This window comes from Phyllopteryx taeniolatus, chromosome 6 (assembly GCF_024500385.1).
Source record: "Phyllopteryx taeniolatus isolate TA_2022b chromosome 6, UOR_Ptae_1.2, whole genome shotgun sequence".
NCBI lineage: Eukaryota > Metazoa > Chordata > Actinopteri > Syngnathiformes > Syngnathidae > Phyllopteryx > Phyllopteryx taeniolatus.
Genome location: NC_084507.1, coordinates 21302411 through 21329271, shown reverse-complemented (window position 1 = coordinate 21329271; position 26861 = coordinate 21302411). Strand labels below are relative to the sequence as shown.

General features: G+C 40.7%; 2 protein-coding genes across 6 annotated transcripts; one reads left to right on the top strand and one right to left on the bottom strand.

Annotated features, from left to right (window-relative positions):
• Window positions 1–5861: 5861 nt before the first annotated feature.
• On the bottom strand, window positions 5862–16978 carry hormad1 (HORMA domain containing 1). Of its 5 annotated transcripts, none has more exons than XM_061776654.1 (16): window positions 16826–16978; window positions 15882–15933; window positions 14589–14733; window positions 14392–14455; window positions 12694–12730; window positions 12555–12575; window positions 11466–11492; window positions 11311–11378; window positions 11032–11180; window positions 8528–8685; window positions 8377–8445; window positions 8168–8225; window positions 7836–7891; window positions 7369–7455; window positions 6451–6507; window positions 5862–6194 (listed from the first exon to the last, which is right to left on the bottom strand). In XM_061776654.1, exons 2-16 carry the CDS (start codon window positions 15912–15914, stop codon window positions 6114–6116), a joined length of 1110 nt encoding a protein of 369 aa, XP_061632638.1. In that variant the 5' UTR covers window positions 15915–15933; window positions 16826–16978; the 3' UTR covers window positions 5862–6113. The 5 variants fall into 5 exon arrangements, with proteins under 5 accessions (XP_061632638.1, XP_061632637.1, XP_061632639.1 ...); XM_061776653.1 differs by lacking the exon at window positions 16826–16978 and adding an exon at window positions 16139–16221; XM_061776655.1 differs by lacking the exon at window positions 16826–16978 and having other exon boundaries at window positions 6451–6504; window positions 15882–16215.
• Window positions 16557–26684, top strand: ensab (endosulfine alpha b). The gene is made up of 3 exons (XM_061776658.1): window positions 16557–16783; window positions 20691–20813; window positions 21545–26684. Exons 1-3 carry the CDS (start codon window positions 16727–16729, stop codon window positions 21713–21715), a joined length of 351 nt encoding a protein of 116 aa, XP_061632642.1. The 5' UTR covers window positions 16557–16726; the 3' UTR covers window positions 21716–26684.
• The last annotated feature ends 177 nt before the right edge of the window (window positions 26685–26861 follow it).

The window sequence follows — 26861 nt, the reverse complement described above, 5'->3', positions numbered from 1 at the left end:
TGGCGAGAGGATGCAATCCACTCCGAGTCAGTTAGCGCCTCATGCCGATTGCCACAGACAATGGGGCAAGGGCAAGTTTGTCCCTCCCCTTAGCTCCCCTCTTCGTTGTCCCCCCCAGGAGACACGAGCCGGGGGCAGGGCACTCTAATGGCCCAAGCGTGACATTTAAACCCCTGCCCTGCGGTAGCTTCAGGGGGGCTTGAGTGGAAAGGGAGCACTGAGCATGGAGAAAGAAAAAAAAGGGTGTACAGGCCGAGGCTCACCCTACACATGCGTAACCCCCCCCCTACCTTTCACTTGTGAGGCGGTGGGGGCCCCCATTGTGAGCGGCCTGTCACCGAAGAAAAGCCCTTTTGCTGGACAAACAATTCAGCTGTCCACTTAGATCACAATGGAGGCACATCCCATCGCTTTTTAGCATCTGCTTGGACTTTCCGGACGGCGTTCATATGTGCACCTTGGTACACTAAATCCAGAGTCTGCTGGCCCATCGCCACCTGCTCTTGGCACCCCCGCCTTTGAGCGTACCCAATTCCGATCAATAACACCAACGAGGACACACATTGAACAGCTTTTTTCGGAGGGAATGTTTGCATCTGAGAGGCCAACTGTACGAGCCGAGCGTGACGCTCATGTGGAGAACAACAAGAAAGAGGCAGGAGTTGTCTGAAAGGGCATCTGTTTGGAACCCTCTTCCATGGCCCCTTATCGCCCCCTTGTGGAGGATCACAATCAAGGCACAGAAATCCAATCGAGGTCCACCAAGTGTCTGAGGCTGGATTTACACTGAAGGCCCAAGTGGCCAATTCTATTTCCAGGAACATTTCAAGTGACACTATCCCGTATGGGTGGCACGGTGGGTGGTGGCTGGTTAGCACATCTGCCTCACAGTTCTGAGGACCGGGGTTAAAATCCTGGCCCCGCCTGTGTGGGGTTTGCATGTTCTCCCCGTGCCCGGTTGGGTTTTCTCCGGGCACTCCGGTTTCCTCCCACATCCCAAAAACATGTGTGGTAGGTTGATTGAAGATTCTAAATTGCCCGTAGGTGTGAATGTGAGTGCAAATGGTTGTCTGTTTCTATGTGCCCTGTGATTGCCTGGCGACCGGTTCAGGGTGTACCCCACCTCCCACCCGGAGATAGCTGGGATAGGCTCCAGCAGACCGTGACCCTAGTGAGGATAAGCACTAAAGTAAATGGATGGATGGACTATCCCATATGACTGTGGTAACATTCACAGAAACTACCCAGATGTGCAGACACACACTTTGCAGGTAAATAACAATACAGAAGTACACAAGACAAATATTAAACGTTTCATAGCATTTAGTTGGACTGTACTGACTCTTCCCCCCCCATTGATTTATATAAGGGGAACTTACAAATTACCACAACAGCCGCCATCCACAATTAGTTTCATTATTCAATGATGGACGCACTTCTAATGTAGCATATTTATTATATTTATTGCTCTATAGTATTGAAAACAAAATTTGGTGTGAATATGCGACATTACAGATGCATAGCTATACATACTTAGATGTGTAGACATATATATACTACATTAAAAGTGTATAAATACACCTCTAATGGAGCATATTTACATATTCAATATTCTTTACACCTCTAACATAAAATATTTGCATCATATTTAATGTTATATATACCTGTAAAATAGCATAATTACATCAATAGCTCAATAACCAAAATATTGGGAAAGATTTTCAGTATGGAGCAGTATAGTTGGACTAGCACAATAATTAACATATTGTTGAATCTATCTCAAAAGTGAACATTTTTATCTTTTCATAGGTAGAATTGTTTTTTTGTACTGGATGTCATTAGTACTGTAAAAGTACGTAATACAATTGCTTTTGAAAGTGCAGTACAGTAAAAAGTACAAGTTAGGCTTAAATTATTTAGCCAAAAAGGTAGTCTTAAATTATTTAGCCAAATGGGTGAAATGTGATACTTTGCAATATGCTTTGTTTGCTTTTATCTAAAAAAATCTTGATTTTTTTAAATTTCTCATGTAACGTTTGGACTTCATCTGTTTACGTAACTCCAGCACTCACTATATTGACATTATGGAGTTCAATTCAGTGAGCTTGATGTGGATAATAGATATTTCATTATTATTCTGCACGCTTGTTTTACTGGATTATTATTATTTTTTTTAGAAAAGTGGTAATCTGTGACTCTTGACTCAGGGAAAATGGAAATAAATAGTTAGAGAAAGGATGTTTGGATGTTTTGTGCATTCAAACCTAAAATTGGGAGCATTTTTCCATGAGAATATCTGAATGACATATTTAGTAGATTCACTGGTGCGCCCACTTGCTGCCTACGAGGCGCTAACGGCGAGCGGGGGAGCGCTAATCAGCTCGCAAACATTTGCTGCCCTTCTGGCAATGTCAGAGGGGTCACAGTTCCTGGGCTGGATGTCCACCGCATCGCTGCCGCCGCCCCCAAGCCCCTCCACCCGGCCCTGCGCCCCCCCTCGGGGCCCACAGGCCCTGCAGGCACAATCACAGAAGCTGCCTTTAATCTCCACTGAGCCTGGACTGAGCTCGGCTGCCTGTCCATCAGGCCTTGACCGCACGCTGGCCGCCCGGACCGCGGCTATCGACTGGGACGCGCCGCACCGCGCTCTCATTGGCCGGCTGGCGTGTTTGCGCAGCTGATTGATCGGCTCGCGCTGCCTGCTGGACGTGTGTCCCTGAATTTCATTTCAGAATTCATTTGTGGGCAACGGCTGTGTGCTGAAATGAAATATGTGAGTGAAGGATTGTGGGCAAGGAGACGCCTTGACATGCTATTGTTGGACTGAAGGGAAAAAGTAGAAGACGGTGTTAAAAGTCACTCATGTTTATATCATTGGAGCATCACATGAGCTCTTTCTGTAATAGTCTCCATCCAGCTGGTTGCTTTTATTTGTGTGTACAACAAGGAGATTCTTCAGCGGTTCCATTGCTGACTACATACAGTATATGTACAGTGAACCCCCAAATGTTCGGCACTCACAAATTCACCTATTTGAGGATTTCTGGGAGGGGGAGCCTATCCTCCGTTATTTGTTGGAAAATGTACCTATTGTTTTTGTGTTCTGGCCAAAGCCATGTCTAACATAAAAACACAGTGGTTCCATGAGCTACGAGTTTAATTCATTCCGTGACCACCCTCATAGCTCAAATCATTCATATCTCAAATCGTCTTTCCGCATTGGAATGAATGGAAATGGCATTAATCTGTTCTCTCTACCCCCAAAAATTGTTGTAATGTGTCTTTAAATCACAAAAACAGCACTTCATAATACTTTCTTTTATAAAACATATAGACGATAATTCAATTGAGTATTATGTTATCAGTCTACATTGTTGCTCCACCATTTGTGTTCAAATATCTGTTGCTTAAAGGTTTATGTTTTGCATTGTGTGCATTAAGGCAAAGTTGTGTGCTTGTTTTTAAATACACAACATGTAATTCTCTTTATTTCATGTTTAGTTTGACATTTGAATGTGACAGTTGGTTGTTTGTATCTCAGTCAGCTGAAATAGGCTCCAACGAACCCGTGACCCTGGACAGGATAAGCGGCATAGAGAATGGATAGATGGATAGTTTGACAATGAACTTCAACGGGATTGGCATTAAACAGCTTGAATCCTCCTTTTTGAAGAATTGTTCCCAAACTGCTGCTTGTTATGTAGGGAAATGAGTTGAGCTCACACTTATATCACATCTCCACTAGTACGTTCACACCTCAGATGTACTCACAAATCAACTGAGATTGGTTTGTTAACATTTTAGGGTTTTAGTTTTTCTTAAAAATGTTTACGTTAAATTTGTTTACATTTTATTTTTTTAATTTGTTTAAAAAATAATGTGTTAAATTTGTTTAAAAAAAAGCTAAGTTGTTCCATTTATTGCGAGGACCATGTGTCCAAGGTATGCACTTTTGAGGACCAGTTGTCTGTCTGCTGATGGTGACTATTGCTGCTGCTGCTCACATTGACTTCTGTATTGCACCTTTTGTATTGACCGTTTATCGATACATGTATAGTATTTTTTGGGGGGGTACATAAAATGCTGCTGACTACTGTATTCTTGCTGCTGTTCACATTCAGTAGCTCCTATCTACTATCTATTTATTCATGTACAGTTTGCCACATACACTGTTGATGTTGTAGATTTGTACATATACATTTTCTTCTAGTGTGCCTTTACCATCCACTTTGCTGCTGTAAAACTGGGAATTTCCCTGTGGCGGGTCCAATAAAGTCTTATTCTATTCTACAAGCACACTGGGGGTTGTGTAGTTGTGTTACACTTCACCCCTCACAAACATGTCCAACTATTTCTTTGTTGTATCACACCCTTTGCTTTATGCCTCTCTCCTTAATAAAATCGCACGACTACGCTGAGAGACAATAAAATAAATGCAGCGCTCCACACAATGCCTGCGTTAAGCCGTAAGCAGCCATTTCATGGAGTCGTCGTTCCCCTCCCACCCCAACGCACCCCCCCACGTCCACACCCCCTCCCGTCTCCAGACAGCTAAGGGGTTGCTTGGGTATGCATCACAAAGGCTTTCTGCGGTATTGATCGGCAGCAGGCTTGGGCAGTCTATCAGCAAATGTCCCTCTGTCCGGGAAAACAATAGGAGATTAAAAACACACAGCTCGGCTGCTGACGGGCCCAAAGGTCACTTGTGCTCGCATATAATCCACTTTCACTTAACGGCTTCATTTCCATCACTCCACATGCAAATGCTATGAGTTTAGTGAGTTTTTTGCTTGCTGACTGGCACAGAGTGCAAACTGAGGGGCTCTTTACAGAAGCCAGGTTGGGACTGGATGTGGATAAAATAGCTTAGAAAATTCTGGTAAAAACTAAGAACATGTTCACGCATGTTCAGTGTAGACATGCAGCATCGAGCAAAACAACAGTGTTGGACTACAGTTTCTACCAGAATCCAATTTCCAAGACCCTGTAAAGTGAAATCATAGATTTGTTTCTAAATACATTATATATGTTTGAAGATAATTGCTGAAAACGTGCAAAGAGTAAAAACTATAGTACTGAATTGTGGAGATACAGCATTAAACTGTTTTTCGCCATTTCATTTTTCTGGGATTCTTGGGGCGCGGCTTAAACGGCACCCAGTGACGCACTTAGGTGTCCATCATGAGTCACCCCTCCTCCATTGTTTAAAAACCTCAGTGCCTTCGTTAGCTTCAGTGGTCATTTAGTGCAATTGCAAGTTACTTAGTTATTATTACTATTCCCATTTGTACCACTACAGCATGCAGTTAGCTAGCTAGCTATGCCTACACTCTGAAAATGAATTTTCCCTGGATGCCTCAATTTATGGAACAACTAGGTGTCATTATTTAGAGTCCCTAACATCATTCGTTGCGACATGGAAATCCCCGTGACGACCTGGTGGGACAGAGTCTTGCAACTTGAAGCTTTAAGTGGATACATTTTCATGGGTCAAACAAGTAGGGATGTTTAAGCATAAGAAAGTTGCTAGATGAAGTAGCATCCATTTTTCAGCAGAGCGTGGTTTCACCCATTGAGCAGAAACTTGGGCACTCAGGTGCCTTAAGTTGTCCGTCTTCTGTGTTGGCATTTCTCTCCCTCATAATCAACGTGACAAGCTAATCTATAGCTTCAATTCAGAACCAAAGCGATGCAACGACGTAGTCTACTGGCATTCGCTATTTTGGTTTGTTTGTTTGTTTGAATCTTACAGATGAACTCGACGAGAAGCTCTCCCACACCTATCCACTGAAAAATGTACTTGTACAGCATTGAATGGGTTAACTAGCAGCTCAGCCTCCATTCTTAAAAGTAAATATATAGTCAGTGAAAACTCTTTTATTGGACTTCCAGTCCTGATCTGCACAAGTCAAACTTGTTTGGTCAACATTTAAAATGGATCTACAACAAAGCAAGAATCCAAAGAATTACAACATGAATTGAATCGAAAAAAAACAAAACTCTTCTAACCTTGAACAACATGCTGCTGAAACAATAAAGACCATGTGTGTCATTTTAAAGTACCTCACAGTTGAACATTGACAAACTTAAAAGGGAGGCAAGTGTGTTTTGGCTCACAGGTTGTCTTTGGACTCGCTGAACTTGCGTTTCTTCCGAGGTGTCTCCTGACTATTGGGGATTTCGTACTGACAAACCTGTTGAGAGCAAAAAGGCGACATTTTAAAAACTGAACTGACATCCCACTGTGCAGGCAGCGATGAGTAGTGACTCATCCATAACACAACAGAGGTTTTCATGAGCGTGCCTCGCACGCCCTCGCAATGGTGAGCTCTCGTCGTGATCTTGCTGTAAAAGCTGCTTTATTTCCAGTGTTTGCCTTTTTATTCAACATATGTGTAACACAGAACCTTAACACACATGTTCATAAAGTTAAGAATGCATGCCTCTCACCGTATTTTTCTTAATAGCTGCTTGCTTCCTGGCGTTTATCGTTCCCTTTGTCTGCTGCTAACGTAAACATGCACCTGTGTTAGGCTCATTCAGAATTACTGTATTAAAGATCATGCACTTGTCTTAATCTTAATTGAAAGTCTTATTAACAGCTTTGGTTATCTGCAGAAACCTCCCTGTCTTGGCCATTGGCTTTAATTCTTACACAGAATCCTTTAAGGCCTTCAGCATTATATCTTATACACAAACATTTGTGTCTTTCATTCTTAAGAGTCAAACCTGTAGTATTCTTCTTTTATTCTAATATAGAATCACTGCAGCCTTTGCTTCTTTAATTGTTACATACAGATCTTCGTAGCCTCTGGGTTTAATTCTTACACACAAACCTTTGTGGCCTTCTGCTTAAATTCTTACACACAGACTTTGGTGATTTTAGCTTTAATTCTTACACACAGACTTTGTGGCCTTCCGATTTAATTCTTACACCAAACCTCTTTGGTCTTCTGCTTTAATTCTTACTACAAACCTTTGTGGCTTTCTGCTTTAATTTCACACAGGCATTTGTAGCCTTCTGCTTTAATTCGACACAGAAACCTTTATGGTCTTTTGCTTGTATTTTTAAACAGACTTCTATGGCCTCAACTTTGATTCTTACACAGACCTTTGTGATCACACAATACACTGAGGACTTTCAGCTTTAAAGCTGACACACACATCTTTTTAGCCTTCACCTTTAATTCTTACACACGAACCTTTGTGGCCTCTTGCTTTAATCCTGACACAAAGCATTATGTTCTAAATCTAAACTGTTTAGTTAATGTAACACAAAAACACTCCTCTTCTAGGCGTACCGGAACATGAAATTCTTTAGCTAGATTAGCTGTAACAGCAAAGGGAAAATGCGAGGAGTCCACTAACCGTGTAGTGTTGAATGATGCGTCCACTCCTGGTGGTCATCACGGCTGCCTCCATGTCGGAAGTCCTCTTTAGCACGACGGCCTCCATCTGAGAAGAACACTTCTTCTTACCACTTTTGAATTACACATCTATTTAGCTATCTTTCCAAGTATGCATTTTTGTTGCCACTTTTCATTTAAACTTTTAACTATTTCGTTCATCAACATTCACAATGTATCACTAATTACTCCTTGTTTCCCCCACTAATTATTATTACTTTAATTTTCTTTGCTGATGTTTTTTTCTTCTTCTATTTATCTCTAATGCTACCGTAGGATTCACAGCCAATGAAACTGAGTATTACTGAGTTTGAAATATAAAATTCGCATCACCCCTTTGGAGGAGCTAAGCTATATTTCTTGTCAATCGTCCTTTTGTTGTTGATTGAACAACAGTGTATGCAGTGATGATGATAATGTTCCACTCACTGTGGTGACCTCACAAGTGTCCATCTTCTCATAGCACCTCAGCTCAATTTCTTGTGCTGATGAAAGAAGGGGAAAAACCTTAACCTTGAAACCATTGTTTTGTTACTAAGTGCTAAAGAGTGAGTTTTTGTGCTGTTGTTTTTGGGACCAAAATACAGTTTGACGCTAGCAAAAATTGGTGAGTTTTCAGGCTTGTTGAGGCCGCCAAAAAGGTCACTCATTTGAAAGAACAATTAATAATAGTAATAAAAATAATACGAAAAAGGGCCTTAACCACCTGCTGCACAGGCCCTAATTATTGATAATAATAGTAATAGCAAGCAGGACTTTACCATTGTTGTCTGTGTTGTCCGTTTTGGGTGTGTCATCCACATCTTCAATCACAGACCTCTAAAGGTGGAGGCATTAGCAACTATACAGTAGAGGTTTATTGTTTTTCATTCAAGATGTGTGTGTGCGTGTGTGTGTAAGTGAGAGACAGACTGAGAGAACATGTGATTGTTCTGTGTGAGTGTGAGAGAGTGTGTGTGTGAGAGCTCACCTCTGACAGGCTCCCATCACGTTTTACCTTGAGAAGCCATCTGTTTCTCCTGCCAGGGTTCTCCTCCACCTGTTGACAGGAAGCACCTGCTATATGACTGTTGGTCACGGCCGGCGGTGTGTGAAGTGATGGTCACGTGACTGGCACTCACCGGCTCCAGCCTGTGTCTCTCGGTGGCCATGTCCAGTTTAAGCGAGTGGAAGGGTGTGACCACCTCGCCCATGGTCAGTCTCACCGGTTCCCGCTCAAATACCAGCATGTCGCCATCGGCCTCCTTGAAGCCAGGTGGCTGGTAGTCGTGCGGCGTTACTGCGGACGACGAGACAAGCACACAGTGTTTAAATCAGAGTTTGCGCAAAGTTGATGTTGTGTGCAGCACATAGACAAACTGATCTTAAAGGAGACACAAAAAGCGATACTGGGTTTTTGGATTCAATTTAAGGCTGAACCTAAAATGTACCTTCACAGGTGAACTTAATTTGACCTTTGAAATAGGGGTGTGCAGTATACTGTAGGTCGTAGATTACCGACAAATCGTGACAATGCTTGTGGATGAAATCATCGTATTTACCTCGGTGTTACAATGGCCTCAATTAGCAACCTGACAAGATTTCCCAAAATTGACAATCTGTCAAAATGATGGGTTCCGGAGAAATAGAGCTCTTTTTTGTCAAAAAAAAAAGGCCTTTTGGGGAACGTTTTTGAGTAATATCGCCTAAAGAAAATGTGGTCAAAAAATGACTTCAAATTAGACTAAAACAGTAGAACTTCATCCTTTCTCAACATTTCATACTTCATCTGCTATTCGGAAACTTTTTTTTCAATTGACTGACAAATTTAGTTAAAAATATAAACCAATAAGCTCATACGGGCCGAAATTCTGAGAGACTCTCCAAGTCGATGCGTCATAATTACCGTGTCGCAATTATGCGTCACTTACCCTAAAAGCTCCACGTAAATAGCGCAAACGGAACTTTATTTACAAGAAGAGCAGTTTGGGCAGTAGAATAGGTCAATTACTTTAGTAATCAATTGTTGTTGTTTTTTTTGTGATTTTTTTTGTGATGTAGGATTTTAGAGGCCTTTGAAGTGCTCATTCCATGTTTGTTTTTTGTTGTTGTTGTTTTTTAAGAAAATTCCAGCCCCTTGTTACAGTGCTACTTCAAATGTGGATTTCCCATCTACTCGGGAACTACTGGAGAAATGCAAGGCTCTAAGCTGCTGCGGCCGGCTAGCTAGCGTGGCTTAACACTGTCCTTTCAGCCTGTGAGGCTGCTCCCACCCTTCTAGCAGGTATCATTATCACTCAAGTAGGATGAGGCGTAAGAAGCTAATCATGCGACAGTGAGTAGGAAGAGAGAACAGCTGAAGAAGGAGAAGTCATGCTAACAGCTAAGCTAAAGAGAAATGTACAGTACAATAGCAAAAAAACATGGTAAGTGCAAAGGTGATACAGAACACTTTTATGTCATATAAATTGTTGCTTCTGGAGTGCTTGTCCTCCCATCAAGTGTGAAATTAAACAACCAAGTAAATTTCTCAAGCTATTTCTCAAACTGTGTCTGTGAGAGACCACTTGCATGTGGCTTCATCTTCACATCTGATTAAAAAAAAGAAAGAAAATGAGACCATTTTGTTATCTGTTTCACGTTTATTTTTATGAATGAATTTTCTTTTGCTAATAAAGTGGTGCCGTAAGATACGAGTTTAATTCGTTCTGAGACCATGCTCGTATTTTCGTAACTCAAAACACACATCTCAAATATAATTTTCTTTGCCACTTAAATGAATAGAAATGCCATCAATCCCTCCCAGCCACCCCAAAAAAGAACAAAAAAAATTTGAATTAATTTTTTTTAATCAGGAAAATATCAATCTATAATATTGTACTTTATCAAAACAGAGGAATAACATTATCAAATAGCTTGTAAAGAATTAAAAAAATATTTTCATCATGATTTAATGTTACAATTCAATTCATTGTGCTCTCCTTCTGGTGTGCCCGCCTTGGCCATTGGGGTGGGGGCAATTTAATATAGTAATACAGACCGAAACGAGTAAGTCACCACAACTCTTAAGAATTCAGTCACCTGCAATATCAGCCATTTTCACAAAGAAGAAATAATATAATTGTGAGTATTGTGATATTGTCTGTCATGCTTCTCTACCGTTTAAGTTTAAATATCTGTTGCTTAAAGGGTTATCACACCACAACTATTGATGCCATCCAATAGCCCGCCAAAGGTGTTTTCCCATTATGGGTTAGCATTAAGGTAGCGGGGGCATTCTTAAGGCAGAGTTGTTTTGGTTGTTTTTTGTTTAGTTTAACAGTAACCCCTCAACTGAGAGGGGTATGTATCAACTTGAAGCCTCTTATGAAGAATTATTCACTACCTGCCAAACTGCAGCTAATAGTGAATTGAGTTGAGTACACTGCTCAAGTTTGTGCTCATAAGTCGAAGCAAACAAGCAGCCAAATGATGACTAGTACCTCGAAAAACTTAGAAGGCAGATCACTCTAATCTCAAGGCAACACTGTATACTGATGCTTGTTATTGTTGTGTCAGTAAGCCAACCTAAAACAACAGTTTGTTCTTGTACCGTAGATATTGTCATAACCTTTGGCACAAACATCTCCTCCCTGGAGCCATTTACCAGCATCGTAGTAGGTCAGCGTCATGTTGAGGAAGATTTTGTTGGGGAGAGGGCCGAGGTTCTGCATAAGCGTGTAGAGCTTCCTCACCAGCAGGCTGCTGGCCTTCTTCGTGCTGCCAAACGACGTGACAAAATTCTTGTTTTGGGTGCTGAAAGAAGGAGAACAAGAAAGAGCAGACAGTGGACATGTCTGGTTATCTTGCATGTTTTTACAGTATGTCATGTTCCCGATAAAAAAACAAACAAAAAAACAGATTTGTTTTTAATGACGAAACCCACCTCTCAAAGTCCATTTGTGCCCCTTCTGTGTTGTACTGAATCCTGAATTGATAAAACTCTGTCACATTCTGAAAGCAGACCCATGACACGTGCAGGAATCCTGTTAAGTGTTCAACATTGTTTTTTGTTGGGTCATCACGCTGGAAGCACGTTACCTGCGGATCATCAGGGTCTGAGGAGACCTGCAAGAGTGCAAGAACTTCAGTAAAATTACTACTGACATTGATTCAGAAGGGCAAGAAAATGTAATCCAAACATCTGTCTTGAATTACCGTAATTTCTCGCTTATAATGCGCATTTTTTCCCCAAAAAATTCATCAAGTATAGAGCACATTATACATAGATATGAGGAAAATGAAAACATTCTTTCACATTGTAAAAATGTATCCCAGTACCTAAGGGTTGTGAAAAAGGTGTACTTTCATTTCAATATGATATGTAATGTTTAATGTTGCAAACTTATATATAATTCAGTAAATTTCCACCGCTCACCCGAGAATCATGACGTCCTCTCGGGCACCAATGAATGAACTTCCGGGTCACATACGTAACACGTAACATTGGTACAGTGTAACACGCTAGCTACACTTTTACTATATATCTGGTAAATTACTGCTTACTTTTCACTGCAACGCCACTTGGCTAACTTTAAGACGTTTTACTTAGAACTCATTCCTTCTTGGATCGCTACTGTGTTGCTACCTAAGCTAGCTAGCTCCTGCTGCTAACTCCCACGCCTAGCTCGTCCAGCTGCTAGCTTCCTGCTAGCATCTTGCAAAACAACGACCAGGAAAAAAAAACAACGACCTGTGGACTATATACCAACTATCAACCAACGACTTGATGCATCCACACTGTGGACTCCGAGGGGAGCACTCGACTATTTTGTACCTGCCCACTCAGCGCAAGGCACATCCGACATGGCACCCAGTCGCAACATACCCAGTAAGACTAAATATACTACTGTATTATAAAAAAATCTGAATTAGGACAGCACATGCACGCAGAGCAGAATATTTCTTTGAAAAACCTAATAAAATACAGATAATACTTCACATTTTGAGCATGGATAGCAGCAAATCAATGGTGTGCATTAGACATAGATAGAAGGGTTTTCCTGACTTGGGGTGGATTTTAGGGGTGAGTATAATACTCGAGAGTGTATTATACACTAGAAATTATAGTAGTTACCATAATACACTAGTATACCTAAGAATTTCACACAAACAAGCAAGCATACTTACAGACATAATGACGGTCTGTAGCTGGGAGGGAATAACAAATGAGATTGATACAATGCAAGATGTCAAAATGTGAACTAATTTCCAAGATTACATGACAAATCTTTATCCTAAACAATGCACATCATTGAATGTGTCTTACATATTTCATCTGGATGGCGTCAAAACATCCCACAATCCTTCAAAAGGAAGCAAGACAACACGTTATGAGCAAGACATTCAGAGCATGGCACACTTGGTGATGTGATTGTCCAAATAATGAATATACAGTAAAACATCTATTTAACGGTCCCAGAACCAACAGACTCCGGATTTAACGTACAAAATCTGCAGAAATGGTAGTAGAAAGTGGTACTCAAAACAACCGCAAGTAGCGAGCAAAGTCCGTTAGTTTAAAAACTGACCAAATGCACTGCAACACATTACGCATTTTGGGCGGAAAGATTAGGCAGCGTAAAAAATGCCGGTGTCCGCCTGTTTCAAGCTACTGGGGCGCCATCTGATGGAAAAATAACCTAATTCTTTAAACGTGTGATAACGTGGGGTTGTGTAATAGGTAGTGTATATTCAATAGTCCATCCACTTCCAGCCGCTGCGATCACGAAGCTCAGGTCACTCATGGAGGACCAAGAAACAATCGAACCGTGAGAACATTGATCCTGACAGTACCATATCCTCGTCATTATTACTGTTTCATTATTGGTGGTGATTTATGTTTTTATAACCCCACTTTCATTGTATCTGTGCCATAAAATGATAATAAAGGCTTTCCATTCTATTCATGTTCAATCTTTATGTGCAGCACTTTGTTATAGCTGTGACTGTTTTTCCAAGTACTCCATAAACAAAACTGAGTTGAGTGTCTCAAATCTGTGCAAGTCTTAAGTACACCAACACGTATGTACGTACGTTACATGTACATACTGTGAGACTCCGAATGGCTCATTAAATCAGATAAGGATTGTCAATCTAAATTTTGGTGACGACTGATGGCAGTTTTTGTGACATGAAGCAAGGTTAAGCTTTTTCTATATCGTAAGCATATGGAGAGGAAAATCCTTAACCTCCATAAAATCCAAAATATTGAGGCGATCGTTCTGATAGTTTCTCGAGGCTGAAGTGGGCATCCACTAAGTAGAGATGTCCATATAGATTTTGGTGATGATTTATAGCTGTTTTGTGAGATTAAGCTAGGTTTTTCTCTATAGTGAGCATAGAAAGGAGTCGCCAAAAGGTCTCCTATGAAATCAAACATGTTCAATTTCACCGCAACTCCCTGGCAGTGCAGCTAGTCTCCAGGAGACATCTCTGCAAACAGCGGAGAATCGAGTCGTCATCAGGTTGCCAACTAGTCTCCAGGCCAATAAGAAAGGCCCTTATGGGGCAGTTACCAATCATGACAGGCTGGACAGCAATTTCAGGGACATATGCAAAATGTTCAATATGATCAGGAAAATAGAATATACCTGATGAAAATGACTCAATCAAATAAATTGTTGTGGACAATAAAATCATGTAAAAAAATATTTTGTATCATTTAACCACTTATTGAACAGGCTGTAGTTAGCAGAGGAGTGTGTAGGACATGCCAAAATCATGTACAGCCAATGCAAAAAAAAAAAAAAAAAAAAAAGTAATGAAATTGAGGAAAAACATTTAAAGAGACTTATCATTGTACTAGTATGTGTGCAAATGTTTGGCCAGTTATATTAAGGCCTCTGAATTTTATTATTCGGAGACATTTGATGATGACTGAGTAATTCTGATGAGGAGACAAAACACATGTTGTAGTGATATTGACCCGCCTCTTGTTTGTAAGAAGAAAGATGCAGACGCTTACCACTCAACAATCTGACAGGCACCGGGACAACTGCGCTCCTCTCTGAGGATCATCACTCGCTGATCTGTGGGAAGAAACTTGTTGATATGGACTGTAAATATACAGTTAATGAAAAATTTACCATTTTATTGAGGTTGCTCCTTCTTTCTTGAGGAGTAAAAGCATAAGAGACTAATGAAGAAAGGCTGACATCCAACCATCAACATATTTGCTCCCGTAGGCTTTCTCTGGAAAAATCCCTCGCAGGTACATGATGCCTGACACACCAATGGCCAGAAGACTCTTGATGACAGAGATAGACTGCAGCTCGGACTCAACCTGACTGGGAAAAACCTGAGTGTCCTGTGGAACAAACATAAACTTGCTTATTCAGACAACCCCACCAGACTATACACGTTTTATGCCAATCATACTACAATTGTCTTTTCTTTGCTGTGTTATACACGTGGGCCCAGAGTATGTATACTTGAAATTTTGTTCATTTTGTTCTATTTCTTGTCAACTTTTCTTTCCTGAAAGCCTTCCTTCCCTCAAAGTTTCTGACCCCTTTCCTGCTTTCCTTCCCCTCATACCTGCTTATTTCCTTCCTTCACTTAAACCTATTGTTCTGCCTTCCTTCACTCCTTCCATTACGTCTTTTTTCATGCATACTTTTTTTAGTCACTTACATCTGCTTTTCTGCCTTTCTTACCTCCTTGCTTCCACCTCAGACCTGCTTTTTCTCATTTTCTTCCTTCTCTCTTACATGAACAAGAAGTGTACTTAGAATGGTGTGCTTGTATATATTAAGGAGGCTATTTGGCATGTCAGTCTACACGAAGTTGCTCATTTAATGTGGCTTCAACTACACTCATATTTAAGTTATTCTTGTGTGGTCTACATTACCAAGTAAATTAAGTAATCAGTCAAGTAAATAAGTTACTTTTAAGATCAAGTAATCAGTAAAGTAACTAGGTTAATTTTTCAAGGTAACTGTGGCAACTGTTCAACATACAGTAATCCCCTGCTATATCACGGTTCATCCTTCGCGTTCCTGCTATACTGCGGATTTTTTTTAAGTGTAATTACAGTTTTTACAAGTTTTTTTTTTACTGTTTGCACAATATTTTTGTTATCCATTGCTCTTGCTATCGCTCTCAATATATATGTTTAAATGTGTTTGTATTGTTTAGAAAGTGTTTAAAGACCTTTAAAAAATTAAATCCTGTAAATTCTATAAAAACATGCCTTGGCTGTATTTGAATAGGGGATTGTATTTCTACATTGCGGATTTTCACTTATGGGGTGATTACTGTATTGCACTGTATCACTTCACTATAATTTTTTTTTACAACACTTTAGAATATACATTTGTATACACACTTGAATAATGTGTTGTGGATTTAATAGTACTGCTGAGAAGGTCAAAAAAGCATCAGTTTTCATGATTCATTTCAGATTTGGTCATTTACAGACATTGCTGTGAAAGTCATGTTATTGATTACATTTACCTTAGATGTCCTCACTTGTTGCACACATGCCATGTCTTCTCTAAGCAAAAATCTGGAAGAAAAATCAAGATTTGAATCTTGAGGATGATTAGTTGGATTGCGTTAGATTAGCAAATGAATTAGCTAGCACGTAAAATAGCTAGCTATCATAGCAAATCTTTAAGAAATAAGGCTGTAATTTAATTCAGCATTTGTATATTTAGCTAAAACTAAACACACACAGGAAAGATTTGTCACAGTAGGATGGTGAATTTTACCAGTACAAATAGTTAATCTAGTTGAAAATTGTTACGAATCGGTGAGCCAAACGCTGAATGTGAAAAAAACGGCTGCCGTTAACGTGTGTGATTGACAGTAAAAATAGCCAATCAAGAAATAGGGGCGTTGCTTTTTTTTCAGGCAGTACAAGATAATGACACGTATGTCACCATGTCTCTTCATTATATTTCATTTGATGCGCCCATGAAATAGATAAGAACAATATGTAAATCAAAGTGAATGGTATTTTATTTTATTTTTTTAATAATTGTGTGGACGCGTCCGCAATGCCTTCAGATTCAACGTTGCTTGTCGATTTGACAAAGAGGTTGTCAATCATCTTCCTGTCCGGGCAAATTATGCTTTACCATTGGCTACTGTATGTGTCCTTCATCATTACGACACGCCTCTATCGATGATGTCATTTATGTCCACGCCATTTTTGTTGGGGAGCAGTCGTGTCTCCAGAAAAGAGATTAGATTGTGTTCAGGTACGTCAAACGGTACCTTCATTGGTTATTATTTTTAAACAATATTTTGGCTTTTCTGGCCACCGGACCACCCGCTCGTCCCGTCACACTCACAGAATGTCGTCAGAGAACCTGGACTCGGACACTCAGCTGGACTACGAGGACGAAAAACAGGTGGGTTTGTGGCTGCTGTTGATCTATTGTGGGCTAACCTACCGCGTGCTAGGCTAGCCAGGGGTGGCTAACGTCAAGCGAGCACAAGCTCGTGTGACGTCGTTGTCACGTTGATTGCTGCGGACTGTTAAAACTGCTCCCTATTCAGCTGCACGGAACGCTGTTTGTTGTGCTCCAAAGTGCTTCGTTTTTGCTGCAGCAACAACATAAGATGGTCTCTTGTGTCATTGGCTGCCGAGCTGCGGCTACCCAGGCCTCATTGGTCCTCCTGGAGCCTTTCAGTTGTCTTAAAAGTTGTATTCCCCCCTAAAACAACAAGAAAAACACAATGCCAGTAAGCTTTTGTGACCTATTTTCTCATTAGCCATGATCCTTAAGTAATAACTGCCACCAAACAATGTCAAAGCAATATAAATTATTATTTTAAATAGTCCAATCCATGCAGGTATTGCCGTGTTATGGACACTCAGCCCTATGGAAAGCCGTCCGAGAACTAGTAGGTTATACGAGTTCAATGACTGTTTTACTAGTTATGTATTTTTTTCACATCTGTCATCATATTTCAGCCCACTAGTAGGACAACTTTGGCATACTATTAGGACAACCACAAGTTACTTGTGAGACAAAACTTAACTCGTTGACATCTTTGTGCTACTAATACAAGATGCCCCCATTACTACTAGGGAAGCACTAAATGTCACTGGTAGTACTAGTAGCACATAGTTGGCATCTAGTGCATTTTTGTCTCACTAGTAGCACGTGCATTACTGTGAAAAAGTGTTTGCCCCTTCTCCAGTTCTTATTTTTTTGCATAATTCTTCCACTTTAATGTCAAGTAAACAAAATGCATTTTTAAAATGATTTTATTAATCAGGGAAAAAAACTTAAAAAGCAACCTGGCCCTGTGTAAAGAAGTAATTAACTCTCTTGTTAAATCATTAATTAAGTCACTTAAATAGAACCTTTTTGAAGTCAGACAAAATATCTCAATATGCTGCGACAAAATGCCCTGATCCAAATACATTCAAAAACAGATGATAAATAATGTAAATAACATCTATCAGTCTGCAAAGCATATTTACTATATTAGTTAATGTCAATTAGTATGAATAAAATCTTATGGAGGTCCAATCATGGCCAAGCAAAATATGCCTTGACTGTCTTAATGAATAAATATTAATAAAATAAATAATAATAATAAATAAATAAATATTTAATTAAACGACTTCCAAGTACGTTTTTAGACGCTGGATTGCACATAAATGAAAACCAGGTGTTATTCAAAATATATTCCTATATGTGCATCAAATAGTAATGCATTGAAATTTCCACAATCACTCATGCATCAATTACTTCTCTTTCCTTCACTGTCACAGCAGTGTTACTTGTTGTTGTTGTTTTTACAGAATGTATTTTCATATCACTATTTGCCCACATTAGCACCTCCAATTCCAAGGGGGAAGTAAGTAACTTGACGTTTCCATGGTGAATCGACATATCGGGGCTCCATTGATGATTTATTTTGATTGTGGCTGTGGACAATTTTAGCTCAAGGTGAGCATAATCAGACGTTATTGAACTAATTCAGTTCAGCTGAATTAGCTGGACCTAAATGATCCCAGTTTTCGAGTTTTGGGGAAGTAAACTCAGAACATAGTGAACCTGCATACTGGACTACCCTCCTGGGAACATCTTACCCTATGCGCCATGAGCCTTAAGGCACAATTGTCACCATACGTAGTAAAAGCAGTGGTAATGATGAAGATGAATATTTAAAAACTGGTTGAAATTTGTTGTCTAGCACAGTGCATCCATGCTGGTGTCGCCTTGTTATGGACACTGAACTCTCTGTAGTCTTTACTGTTGTCAGCCTTCATTAAAGAAAACCTTCAGTGTCATTTTACTAGCAACATAACCTTCGTTGAATCTCATAATCAAGTGTGTGGTGAGATTTTAGTGCTACAATAACGTCAGTATCTTCATGTTCTAGCACATAACACGGTCTAACACTTCTTGATGATAGATCATGTTGCCCAGGAAGTTTCTCGTCATGGACCAGCAAACCCCACCCTATAATCGCTTGGGGACTTGGTTCATTGGCTTCGGTGTCCTCCAGAGTCACTTGTTTAATCCCAGAACAAGCAAGACTCGCTTGCACTGAGATCTGCTTGGACTCGAACAGCTAAACACCACCTTTATATCTTCTTCAATTGTCTCAAAGTAGCATAACAATGGAACAAAACCTCTAACCTGAGCCGTACTAGGTGTGTCCTGCTGGCCCAGGTGACCGGTTTCACTCGCCACCCGATGCTCATCAGACTCGTTTGTCTTGTGCAACAGCCGCTAAACCACTCGCTAAACCACTCAAAAGCCTTGGTTGCCTTAAGAACTGGAAATTGGTGTTAATTATGTCACTGTAGCTTATAACGTAGTGAAACAGTACATGAAAACGTCAAATTTAGCATCAACCTGACAGGAAATATTGTCATTATCATGTCATATGATGATAAATATAATGATAATGGTATCATATAGTATTTGTATTATTCCATTCCATCACCCAATGAAAGTCGATAAGCAAACCGATCAGGAATCTGATCGATAAGCAGTATCGATAATGGAATCGGAATCACTAAATTCTTATTAGAGCTGGGACTCTCCGTCTAACTCCTCAATCTCTAATCGCATTGTAACAAATGACTAGCGAATCACAATTGAATCGATACTCCTTGTACTATTTAGAAATACAGATGTCATTGACCAACAAATGAAAAATCCAGTTTGATAATTGGAAAACTATCTCACCCCCTGGTTAATTCCTCGTCGCAGTTTTTTGGGGGGGTCTCAGATTTTGTCACAACACGAGAGAAGACAGCGGACACATTTCGGCTGGCGCGTTTTAGCAACGGGTTTTCCCTCTGGAAAAGGTAGGCATAAGTTTAAAAAAAAAAAAAAAAAAAAAAACAGATATATGTACACATTTTGTCCATATTTAAAATGGCATTTTTGTCATGTATCTGGTTAGAAAGTGTGCGGTCCTGTGTGGACCCTTGGTATAGCAGATGAAAAATTGTTATCCCCCCTCCATCATTTAAGTTGCCCAGCCCTGATTTAGATTCTTCATTGAAGCTAATATGTTTTTGCAATGTGTGAGGAAAAACCCACGCAAGCATAGGGAGAACATGCAAATTCAACACAGGAAGGCCAGAGGGGAGATTTGAACCCTGACCCTTGGAACTGTGAGGCAGCTATGCTAACCACTAGGGCGCCGTTCTGGGTTTGAGTTTCGGCCTCCTGTGTTTCTGTTCTTCCTGAGCTTGTGCAGGTTTTTTTTGTTTGTTTGTTTTTTTTCCTCCAACATTCGAAAAACGTACACGCTAGCTTCATTGAAGACTAAAATTGTTGACTTGTGAAGGTGAGTGTGAATTGATATTAACTAGAAACCAGTCCATTGTTTGTCTATGTGTCCTGCCATTTGATGGTGACTAGTCCAAGCGTGTACCCAGCTTCTCCACCAAAAGTCAACTGGGATTGACTCAGTCACCAGTGACCCTAAATTGTCCATAAGTCTAAATGTGAGTTTTAATGATTGTTTGTCTACATTGACTGTCGACCAGTTCATAGTGTCCCCCACATCTCTCACCAAAAGTCAACTGGGACAGGCTCCAGCTCACCCTAACACCCTAACAAGGATAAGCACAATAGAAAATGGATAGATGGATGTTATGTGGTGGTTGGGAGTCGACAACTTGGAATGTTCTTGCAGCTGTACTTTACATCTTTGGAATTTCTGGGTTGTTGTAAATGGTCCCCGTATCACATAAGTAAGCTGTTTGTGAAAAGTCTCCCTCTTTGCTCCACGTTGACTGAAATATGTGTTGATGAGGGTGTGGATTTGTTCACACAGGACTCCCAGGAGAAGAACGCCAACCCGGTGAAGGTCGAGGAAGCCAAGCTGAAGGCCAAGTACCCCTGTCTAGGTCAGCGGCCCGGCGGCCCTGACTTCCTCATGAAACGGCTACAGAAAGGGGTAAGACACATTTGTAGCATGAGAGAGGTGACTTTTAACTATTTTCTATTTTTCATTTTTGTATTATTATTATTTGATGACCGTCACTGTAGGAAATCAACAGCAAGGACTCACTGAGGCAGGAGGAGAAAAGAGAATTTCCCGGATAAGTGTAGAAGAAAAGTGATGACAATGAGCACAATGTGTGAGGGAAGGTTAATGTGCGAGGGGATGTTAAAAAGCAAATGAACATAAACACACACACAATACTTCATGTGTTAATGTTTTCCTTTAAGGGGTGTGGCCTCGTCAGGGACGTCAGGAGCAGGAGTCAGTCAGGTTGGCCGTTTACCACTCAGTTCAGTGTGGGGAACTCTTTGCGAGTGTTTTCATTGTGAATTTGTGCTTTCGACAGTTTGTCGTTTGTCCCATTCCATTAACGGCTCAATGTGCAAGGGCGACTTTACCTGAGCGGTGGCGTATCTGAAGCTCACTTGTAACTAAAATTTTGGCTTGCAATACAAAGCAAAAAATCTACACGTATTGGCTAGTAGCTCGGAAAGCTCGTAGGTTTGGGCACTCGTATATCCACTGTACCACTGTACGTCTAATATAAAAAGTGTTTGTTTTTCCATTGTGGCTGTGGTGTACAAATGCTGTTTCCAATATTGTAACTCTCGTATAGGCAAATGTGGTGGTAAAAAATTGACTTAGCGCAGTTCGCTACATGGCCGGCCTTTCTTGTCGCACAGCAAAAATACTTCGACTCCGGCGATTACAACATGGCCAAGGCAAAGATGAAGAACAAGCAGCTTCCCGTGGCGGGGCCCGACAAGAACCTGGTGACCGGCGATCACATCCCCACGCCGCAAGACCTGCCACAGAGGAAGTCGTCCTTGGTGACCAGCAAGCTCGCCGGCTAGCCTTCAACGTCACACTAGGAGACCACGCCCTCCCTCACCCGTATCCCTGCCCCTTGTCCCCCGTTGTTGCACCAACCACCACCACTCCCTCTTCAACTGTCATCTGCAGGCAACATCCAGGCAGACTTGTTGAGTTGATGTGCTTGTTTGTGGGGTGGAAGGAGGTGTCCTCCACTTCTGAGCACACTTCCCCCTACTGTGCACTCTGCTCCACCTCTTGCCTTGGCTGTCCGTGTTCCAAGATTGTTGCCATCAGCAGGTGTGTGGCTTCGTTGGGGGACTTTGTGCACTTTGTATTTTGGTGATTGTTGTGCGTCAGGGACTCAGGATCCACCTTCATGCTCCAGGATGCAGTATGGGTTTCGAACGCGCGCACATCCTTACTTGCTCGTATACCAAATTTGCGCGGGTGCGATGGGAGTTTACGTCGCTTTACTTGTTATTCCCTCGAAAAAACACACTGCATGATTGTAACCGATAAGAAATCCTAACGGAAGAGGGACCATCTTCTTTTGTTTTGTATTTTTTTTGCTGTCCGGACAATCTGCAGCGCAATCCAGTCGCTGAACTTTATCCGACTTCTGCTTTAGCCAGCAAGCACCGTTGCACTGGCCGCATGCTCCTCGCAGTTGTGCTCACACAGGCATGCCCTTTGTGCAGTTCAGTTGTGTGCTTTAAGCAGGAAATTAAGCTTCCAAGTGGGAGCAACATTATGATTACTACATCCATTCTCACAGACTGTCTGTCCTGGAGACTTATCATTCAAAAGCACACTAGCCTAAATGTTGAGTGTTAAGTCACATGATGACAGGAGTCGTCATCTTTTGTGGACTTGTGGCCCACCGTGCATGTGTGCTGCTTCAGTTTGGGCGGTTTTAAAGATATCCATGGATGATGAAATAAGGCAACATAAAAGATCATTTGACTCCAGTAAACCTACTTTGTCAATGTTTCTGCAAGTGAAGTTTGAACGCAAAATGAAAATCCATTTGAGCATTTATGCCGTATCCTTGATGTCCATGTACTAGCAAACTCTTTGTCCTCACTAGTAAGACATTGCAGCTCATTAGTAGAACGACTGTCTTACTCGTAAGGTTTCCCACTACAGGTGCCACTTTTGGCCTACTAGTAAGACATTACGCTGGATATCAAATAAATGCTCAAATGGCTTTATGGAAAGCCGTTTGAGCATTACAGTGGGGCCCAGCTATTCACGGGGGATAGGGACTGGGCCCGACCATAAATAGCGTACATTTGTGGATAGTTGATGCCCATTATAATTTCAAATATTTTTCTTTTACGCATCAAATTCTTGAATAAGCGGGAATATTGTGTTTTCAGGTTTGGTTCCAACCAAAAGATGGAAAAAAATGGGAATAAAAATCTCTTGAATCGGTAAATCCGCAAGTGCCGAACCGCGAGTTTGCGGTGGTCCAGTGTACTTGATATCCAGCTTAAGGTCCATGTACGAGTACGCTCTTTGTCTTCACTAATGACAATTCGGCACACAAGTAGAATTACTCTCTTACTAGTAACATTTTTCCACAAGTATGCAATTATATCTTGGTAGTAAACTACTATGCTGAACTAGTAACACTACTCGGCCCAACTAGTAGGCACGTGTAGCATACAAGTAGTGACCTAGACCCTACTAATAGTACCAAAATGCCCACTAAAGGTTTCGCGTCACTAGTAATGTAGTCGCCCTACTTGTAACCCAGAAGTGTCATATAGTAGTGGAAGAAATATTACTAGTTAGATACAGGCATTCTAGTAGTGCGCCCTCGTGGGTCTTCTACTGCGCTAGTGTACTAGTACATGGCCCTTGAGATTGATATCAAGGAATAAATGCTTGACTGAAAGCTGTTCGAGCATTACTTGATATACTTGATATCTTAAGGTCGATGGACTAGTACACTCTCTGTCGTCACTAGTAGGACAACTACATCTTACTAGTAAGGCAAAACTGTGCACTTGTTGACAATTGCGTGATACTTAGAAGTGTCACAGTTAATCAGTTAATTGATCATCCCATTAATGGGCAATTATTTTGATAATCGATTAATCGTTTAGAACCATTGTTCAACTTAGAATTGTCCAACTCCTATGATATCAGGCTCTCAACAGTAAATGTTCTCAGATTTCTTTGGTGCTCCTTGAAAGCAGACTGATTATCTTTGTGTTTCATCCAAATGAGACATTTGCAAACATCTGCTTTTACTTTGGAAAACAATGATCAACATTTTTGCCTATTTTGTGACGGATATTACGGACGAAACCAGTAACCAAAACCTAATTTATGCCATAAAATAATACTGTTTAATCTATTACGAAAATAATCGTTATTTGCATCTGTAGCATGAATCACCTGTAATTGATCTTTTTGAACCTGGAGCAGCCTCACAGGTGTATATGAAACTAGTAGCCCTTCGCATTAATTGGTAACCAAGAAGTAGCTCTCAGTTTCAAAAAGGTTTGTGAGGACACTGTACAACATCACTCCCTCTCGTGTGAAATTGCTTAACTGTAGTTTATTAAACCGTGTCAAATAAACAACAATAATCGGTTCATAAACAGTAATCAGAAAAAAAGATTTTGCAATCAACTTTAATGCAAAATAAATTTTTAACCGATGAATGTAGTTGTCCAACTAGTATGCCGGGAGTTGTCATACTTGACTAGTAAAACATACTCGTACATGGACCTTAAACTGTGTATCAAGAATATGCAATAAATGCTCAAACTGCTTTCAATAGTCTCTGGCGTGCCCACAACATGATAACAAGCACAGCCAGCTCCGTTTAATAAAAGTAGGCCGCGGCGTTCCTGCAGGGGTGTGCTCACACTCCTATTCTCACCAGAGCACATAGACATGTCGGGACGCATCGTAGACGCCCCAAGCCTCTCAAACCGCTCTGCAGTCCTGACAAAGTTCGAATTTAAAGTGCATGACATTGAGGACGAGCCTCCTTCAGGGAACGTTTGCACTGTCGGTGATCAGGTACATGCGAGGAACATTGTATAGAGAAATCCATTTGAGCATTTATGCAATATACTATATACTTGATATGCATCTTAAGCTCCATGTACTGGTCCGCTCTTTGTCCTCACTAGTAAGACAATTAAGCTCACTAGTAGAATGACTTACTTGAAAAATTTTCCACTACTCTTATGACATTTCTGCACACTCGTGGGACAACTTTGGCATACTAGTAGGACAACTACGTTACGAGTGAGGCAAAACGGCACTGGTCTGCGTGCTACTAGTACTACTCGTGAAGCGCTAGATGTTAACTCATTCACTTTCTAGCCGTTTTCAAAGCAGTTCCCCACATCGCCATCTGTTTTTGAGCATTTTGGGTAATCTTTCAAGACCCGCAGAATATTGTTCTCCGACCAAGCCTATCAAAAGAAAGAGTAGTCTCTTCTTTCACCAGGAAAACAAAAAAAGTTTTGTTTCTAACTTTTTCCGTTCTTTAGTAATCAGCAGTAGAATCAGATCAGTGTTTTACCAAAAACACTCGTTTGTGACCAAAAACCAGACAAAACGAGCATTTTGTGAAAAGAAACACATCAAACAGAGTGACTTTGACGCTAATATTGAGGGCGTTTGACGGCAAAATAATTTATTTACAGATAGATGCAGTTCGATTTGAGATGTGGGGCGGCTGTGGCTCAGTTGGTACTGAAGGGGTTTGTCCACTGACCGAAGGGTCAGCGGTTCGAATCCCGATTGACTGTCCTTGGGCAAGACACTGAACCCTTGATTTCCTCCTGGTCAGCATTGTAAATGACAAACTGTTGTCAATTGCCTTACCTGGTTAAACAAAGGAAAATAAATACAACTAAGGAATGTCCGCATGGCTTGAATTAAGCGTCACTTGATTTTTTTAACATGGCGTTCCTCATTAACTCCCATTTTTTTCTCACGATCACAACACATACAGTCATGCTAAAGAAAATTGCCACTCCCTGGTGTGCAATGTTTTAGCCATGACTGTATAAAAATAAACTTTTTTTTTTTTTTCCTGTCTGTCTTTGTATTTGTTAAATGTCTGAATAACAAAATATTTGTTTTTGTTTTTATATATATATATATAGACAATACAGGGGTGCCAATGTTTTTCCCCATGACAGTATAGTACTCTATTTATACATGTGCGTAAACTTGTTTTGCCAAACTAGCAACGTAGTTGTCCTACTAATATGCCAAAAGCGCAGAAAAACCTTAAGCTGGATATCAAGGATATCGAATAAATACTCAAACGGCTTTCCATACGCTGTCAGCCTATTTGTTTCTCTGTTGGTGGTCCACGTGTGCTTGTTGTGTGTGTGTGAATACATTGTAAATAGACTTGTGTGAATGTGTGTGTGATTCAGTGGAGCCTCTACTATTTGAAGGGCCTGCATGTTCGAGTCTGTATCATGTGTATAAATCCAGCTCATTCAGGCAAATTTCCCAACTTGCTTGGTGGCAGCGTCTTCTCTCTCTGTTGTGACACAGGCCAAAATGTGTGGAATTTTCCTCCACGTCACTTTGAACGCCAATTTAACATCTCGCTGTTGGGTTGAAGAGCAATTGTGGGTGATAAACTACCACGACAGGAGTTGTAACTGGTTATCGAGAGGGGGCGTCTCTTGTTAAGCCACGACGACCGCATGTCCGAATGTAAACGTGACGACAAATGAGCATCTCCTTCATCTCCGTTCTTGTTGTGTTCTCCTCTCGTATCACAAGTAGATACAGTAGATATATTTCACTCTGCCCTGGCATCACTGCAGGGAAACCAGAGGTCTCCATGCTTCAAGCACAAACCATATTCTTAAAAAGAAAAGGGTTTACATGACAGGAGTACACGTGGGAAACATGGGAAGGACTTCACAGAGTAAGGAATTTTAACTTCTGTGGGGAGTCACGAAGAGGATTTTTTTTGGGGCAGTATTTGAAATAAAATTTTACATTTAATAAGGTATCTACTTCTTTTTCTTTATAAGTTGACACATGCAAAACCAATTAGATTAAATTCAAATTCATTTATTGTAAATACTGCCAATGACATGAACCACTTTTAAGAGTCATGCTCGCCACCAATTTAACACCACACAAATGTCCTTTTTTTTTCTCTTTTTTTTGAACACTTTTTTT

Excerpts from the sequence above, each read along its gene's own strand:
- hormad1 (XM_061776654.1), bottom strand. The coding sequence starts at position 15,914 with ATGGCATGTGTGCAACAAGTGAGGACATCTAAG. Across the intron at positions 12,731-14,391 it reads GCCTGTCAGATTGTTGAGTG|GATTGTGGGATGTTTTGACG; the intron begins GTAAGCGTCTGC and ends TTCCTTTTGAAG. Across the intron at positions 12,576-12,693 it reads ACGCCATCCAGATGAAATAT|CTACAGACCGTCATTATGTC; the intron begins GTAAGACACATT and ends ATTCCCTCCCAG.
- ensab (XM_061776658.1), top strand. The coding sequence starts at position 16,727 with ATGTCGTCAGAGAACCTGGACTCGGACACTCAGCTGGACTACGAGGAC. Across the intron at positions 16,784-20,690 it reads ACTACGAGGACGAAAAACAG|GACTCCCAGGAGAAGAACGC; the intron begins GTGGGTTTGTGG and ends TTGTTCACACAG. Across the intron at positions 20,814-21,544 it reads TGAAACGGCTACAGAAAGGG|CAAAAATACTTCGACTCCGG; the intron begins GTAAGACACATT and ends CTTGTCGCACAG.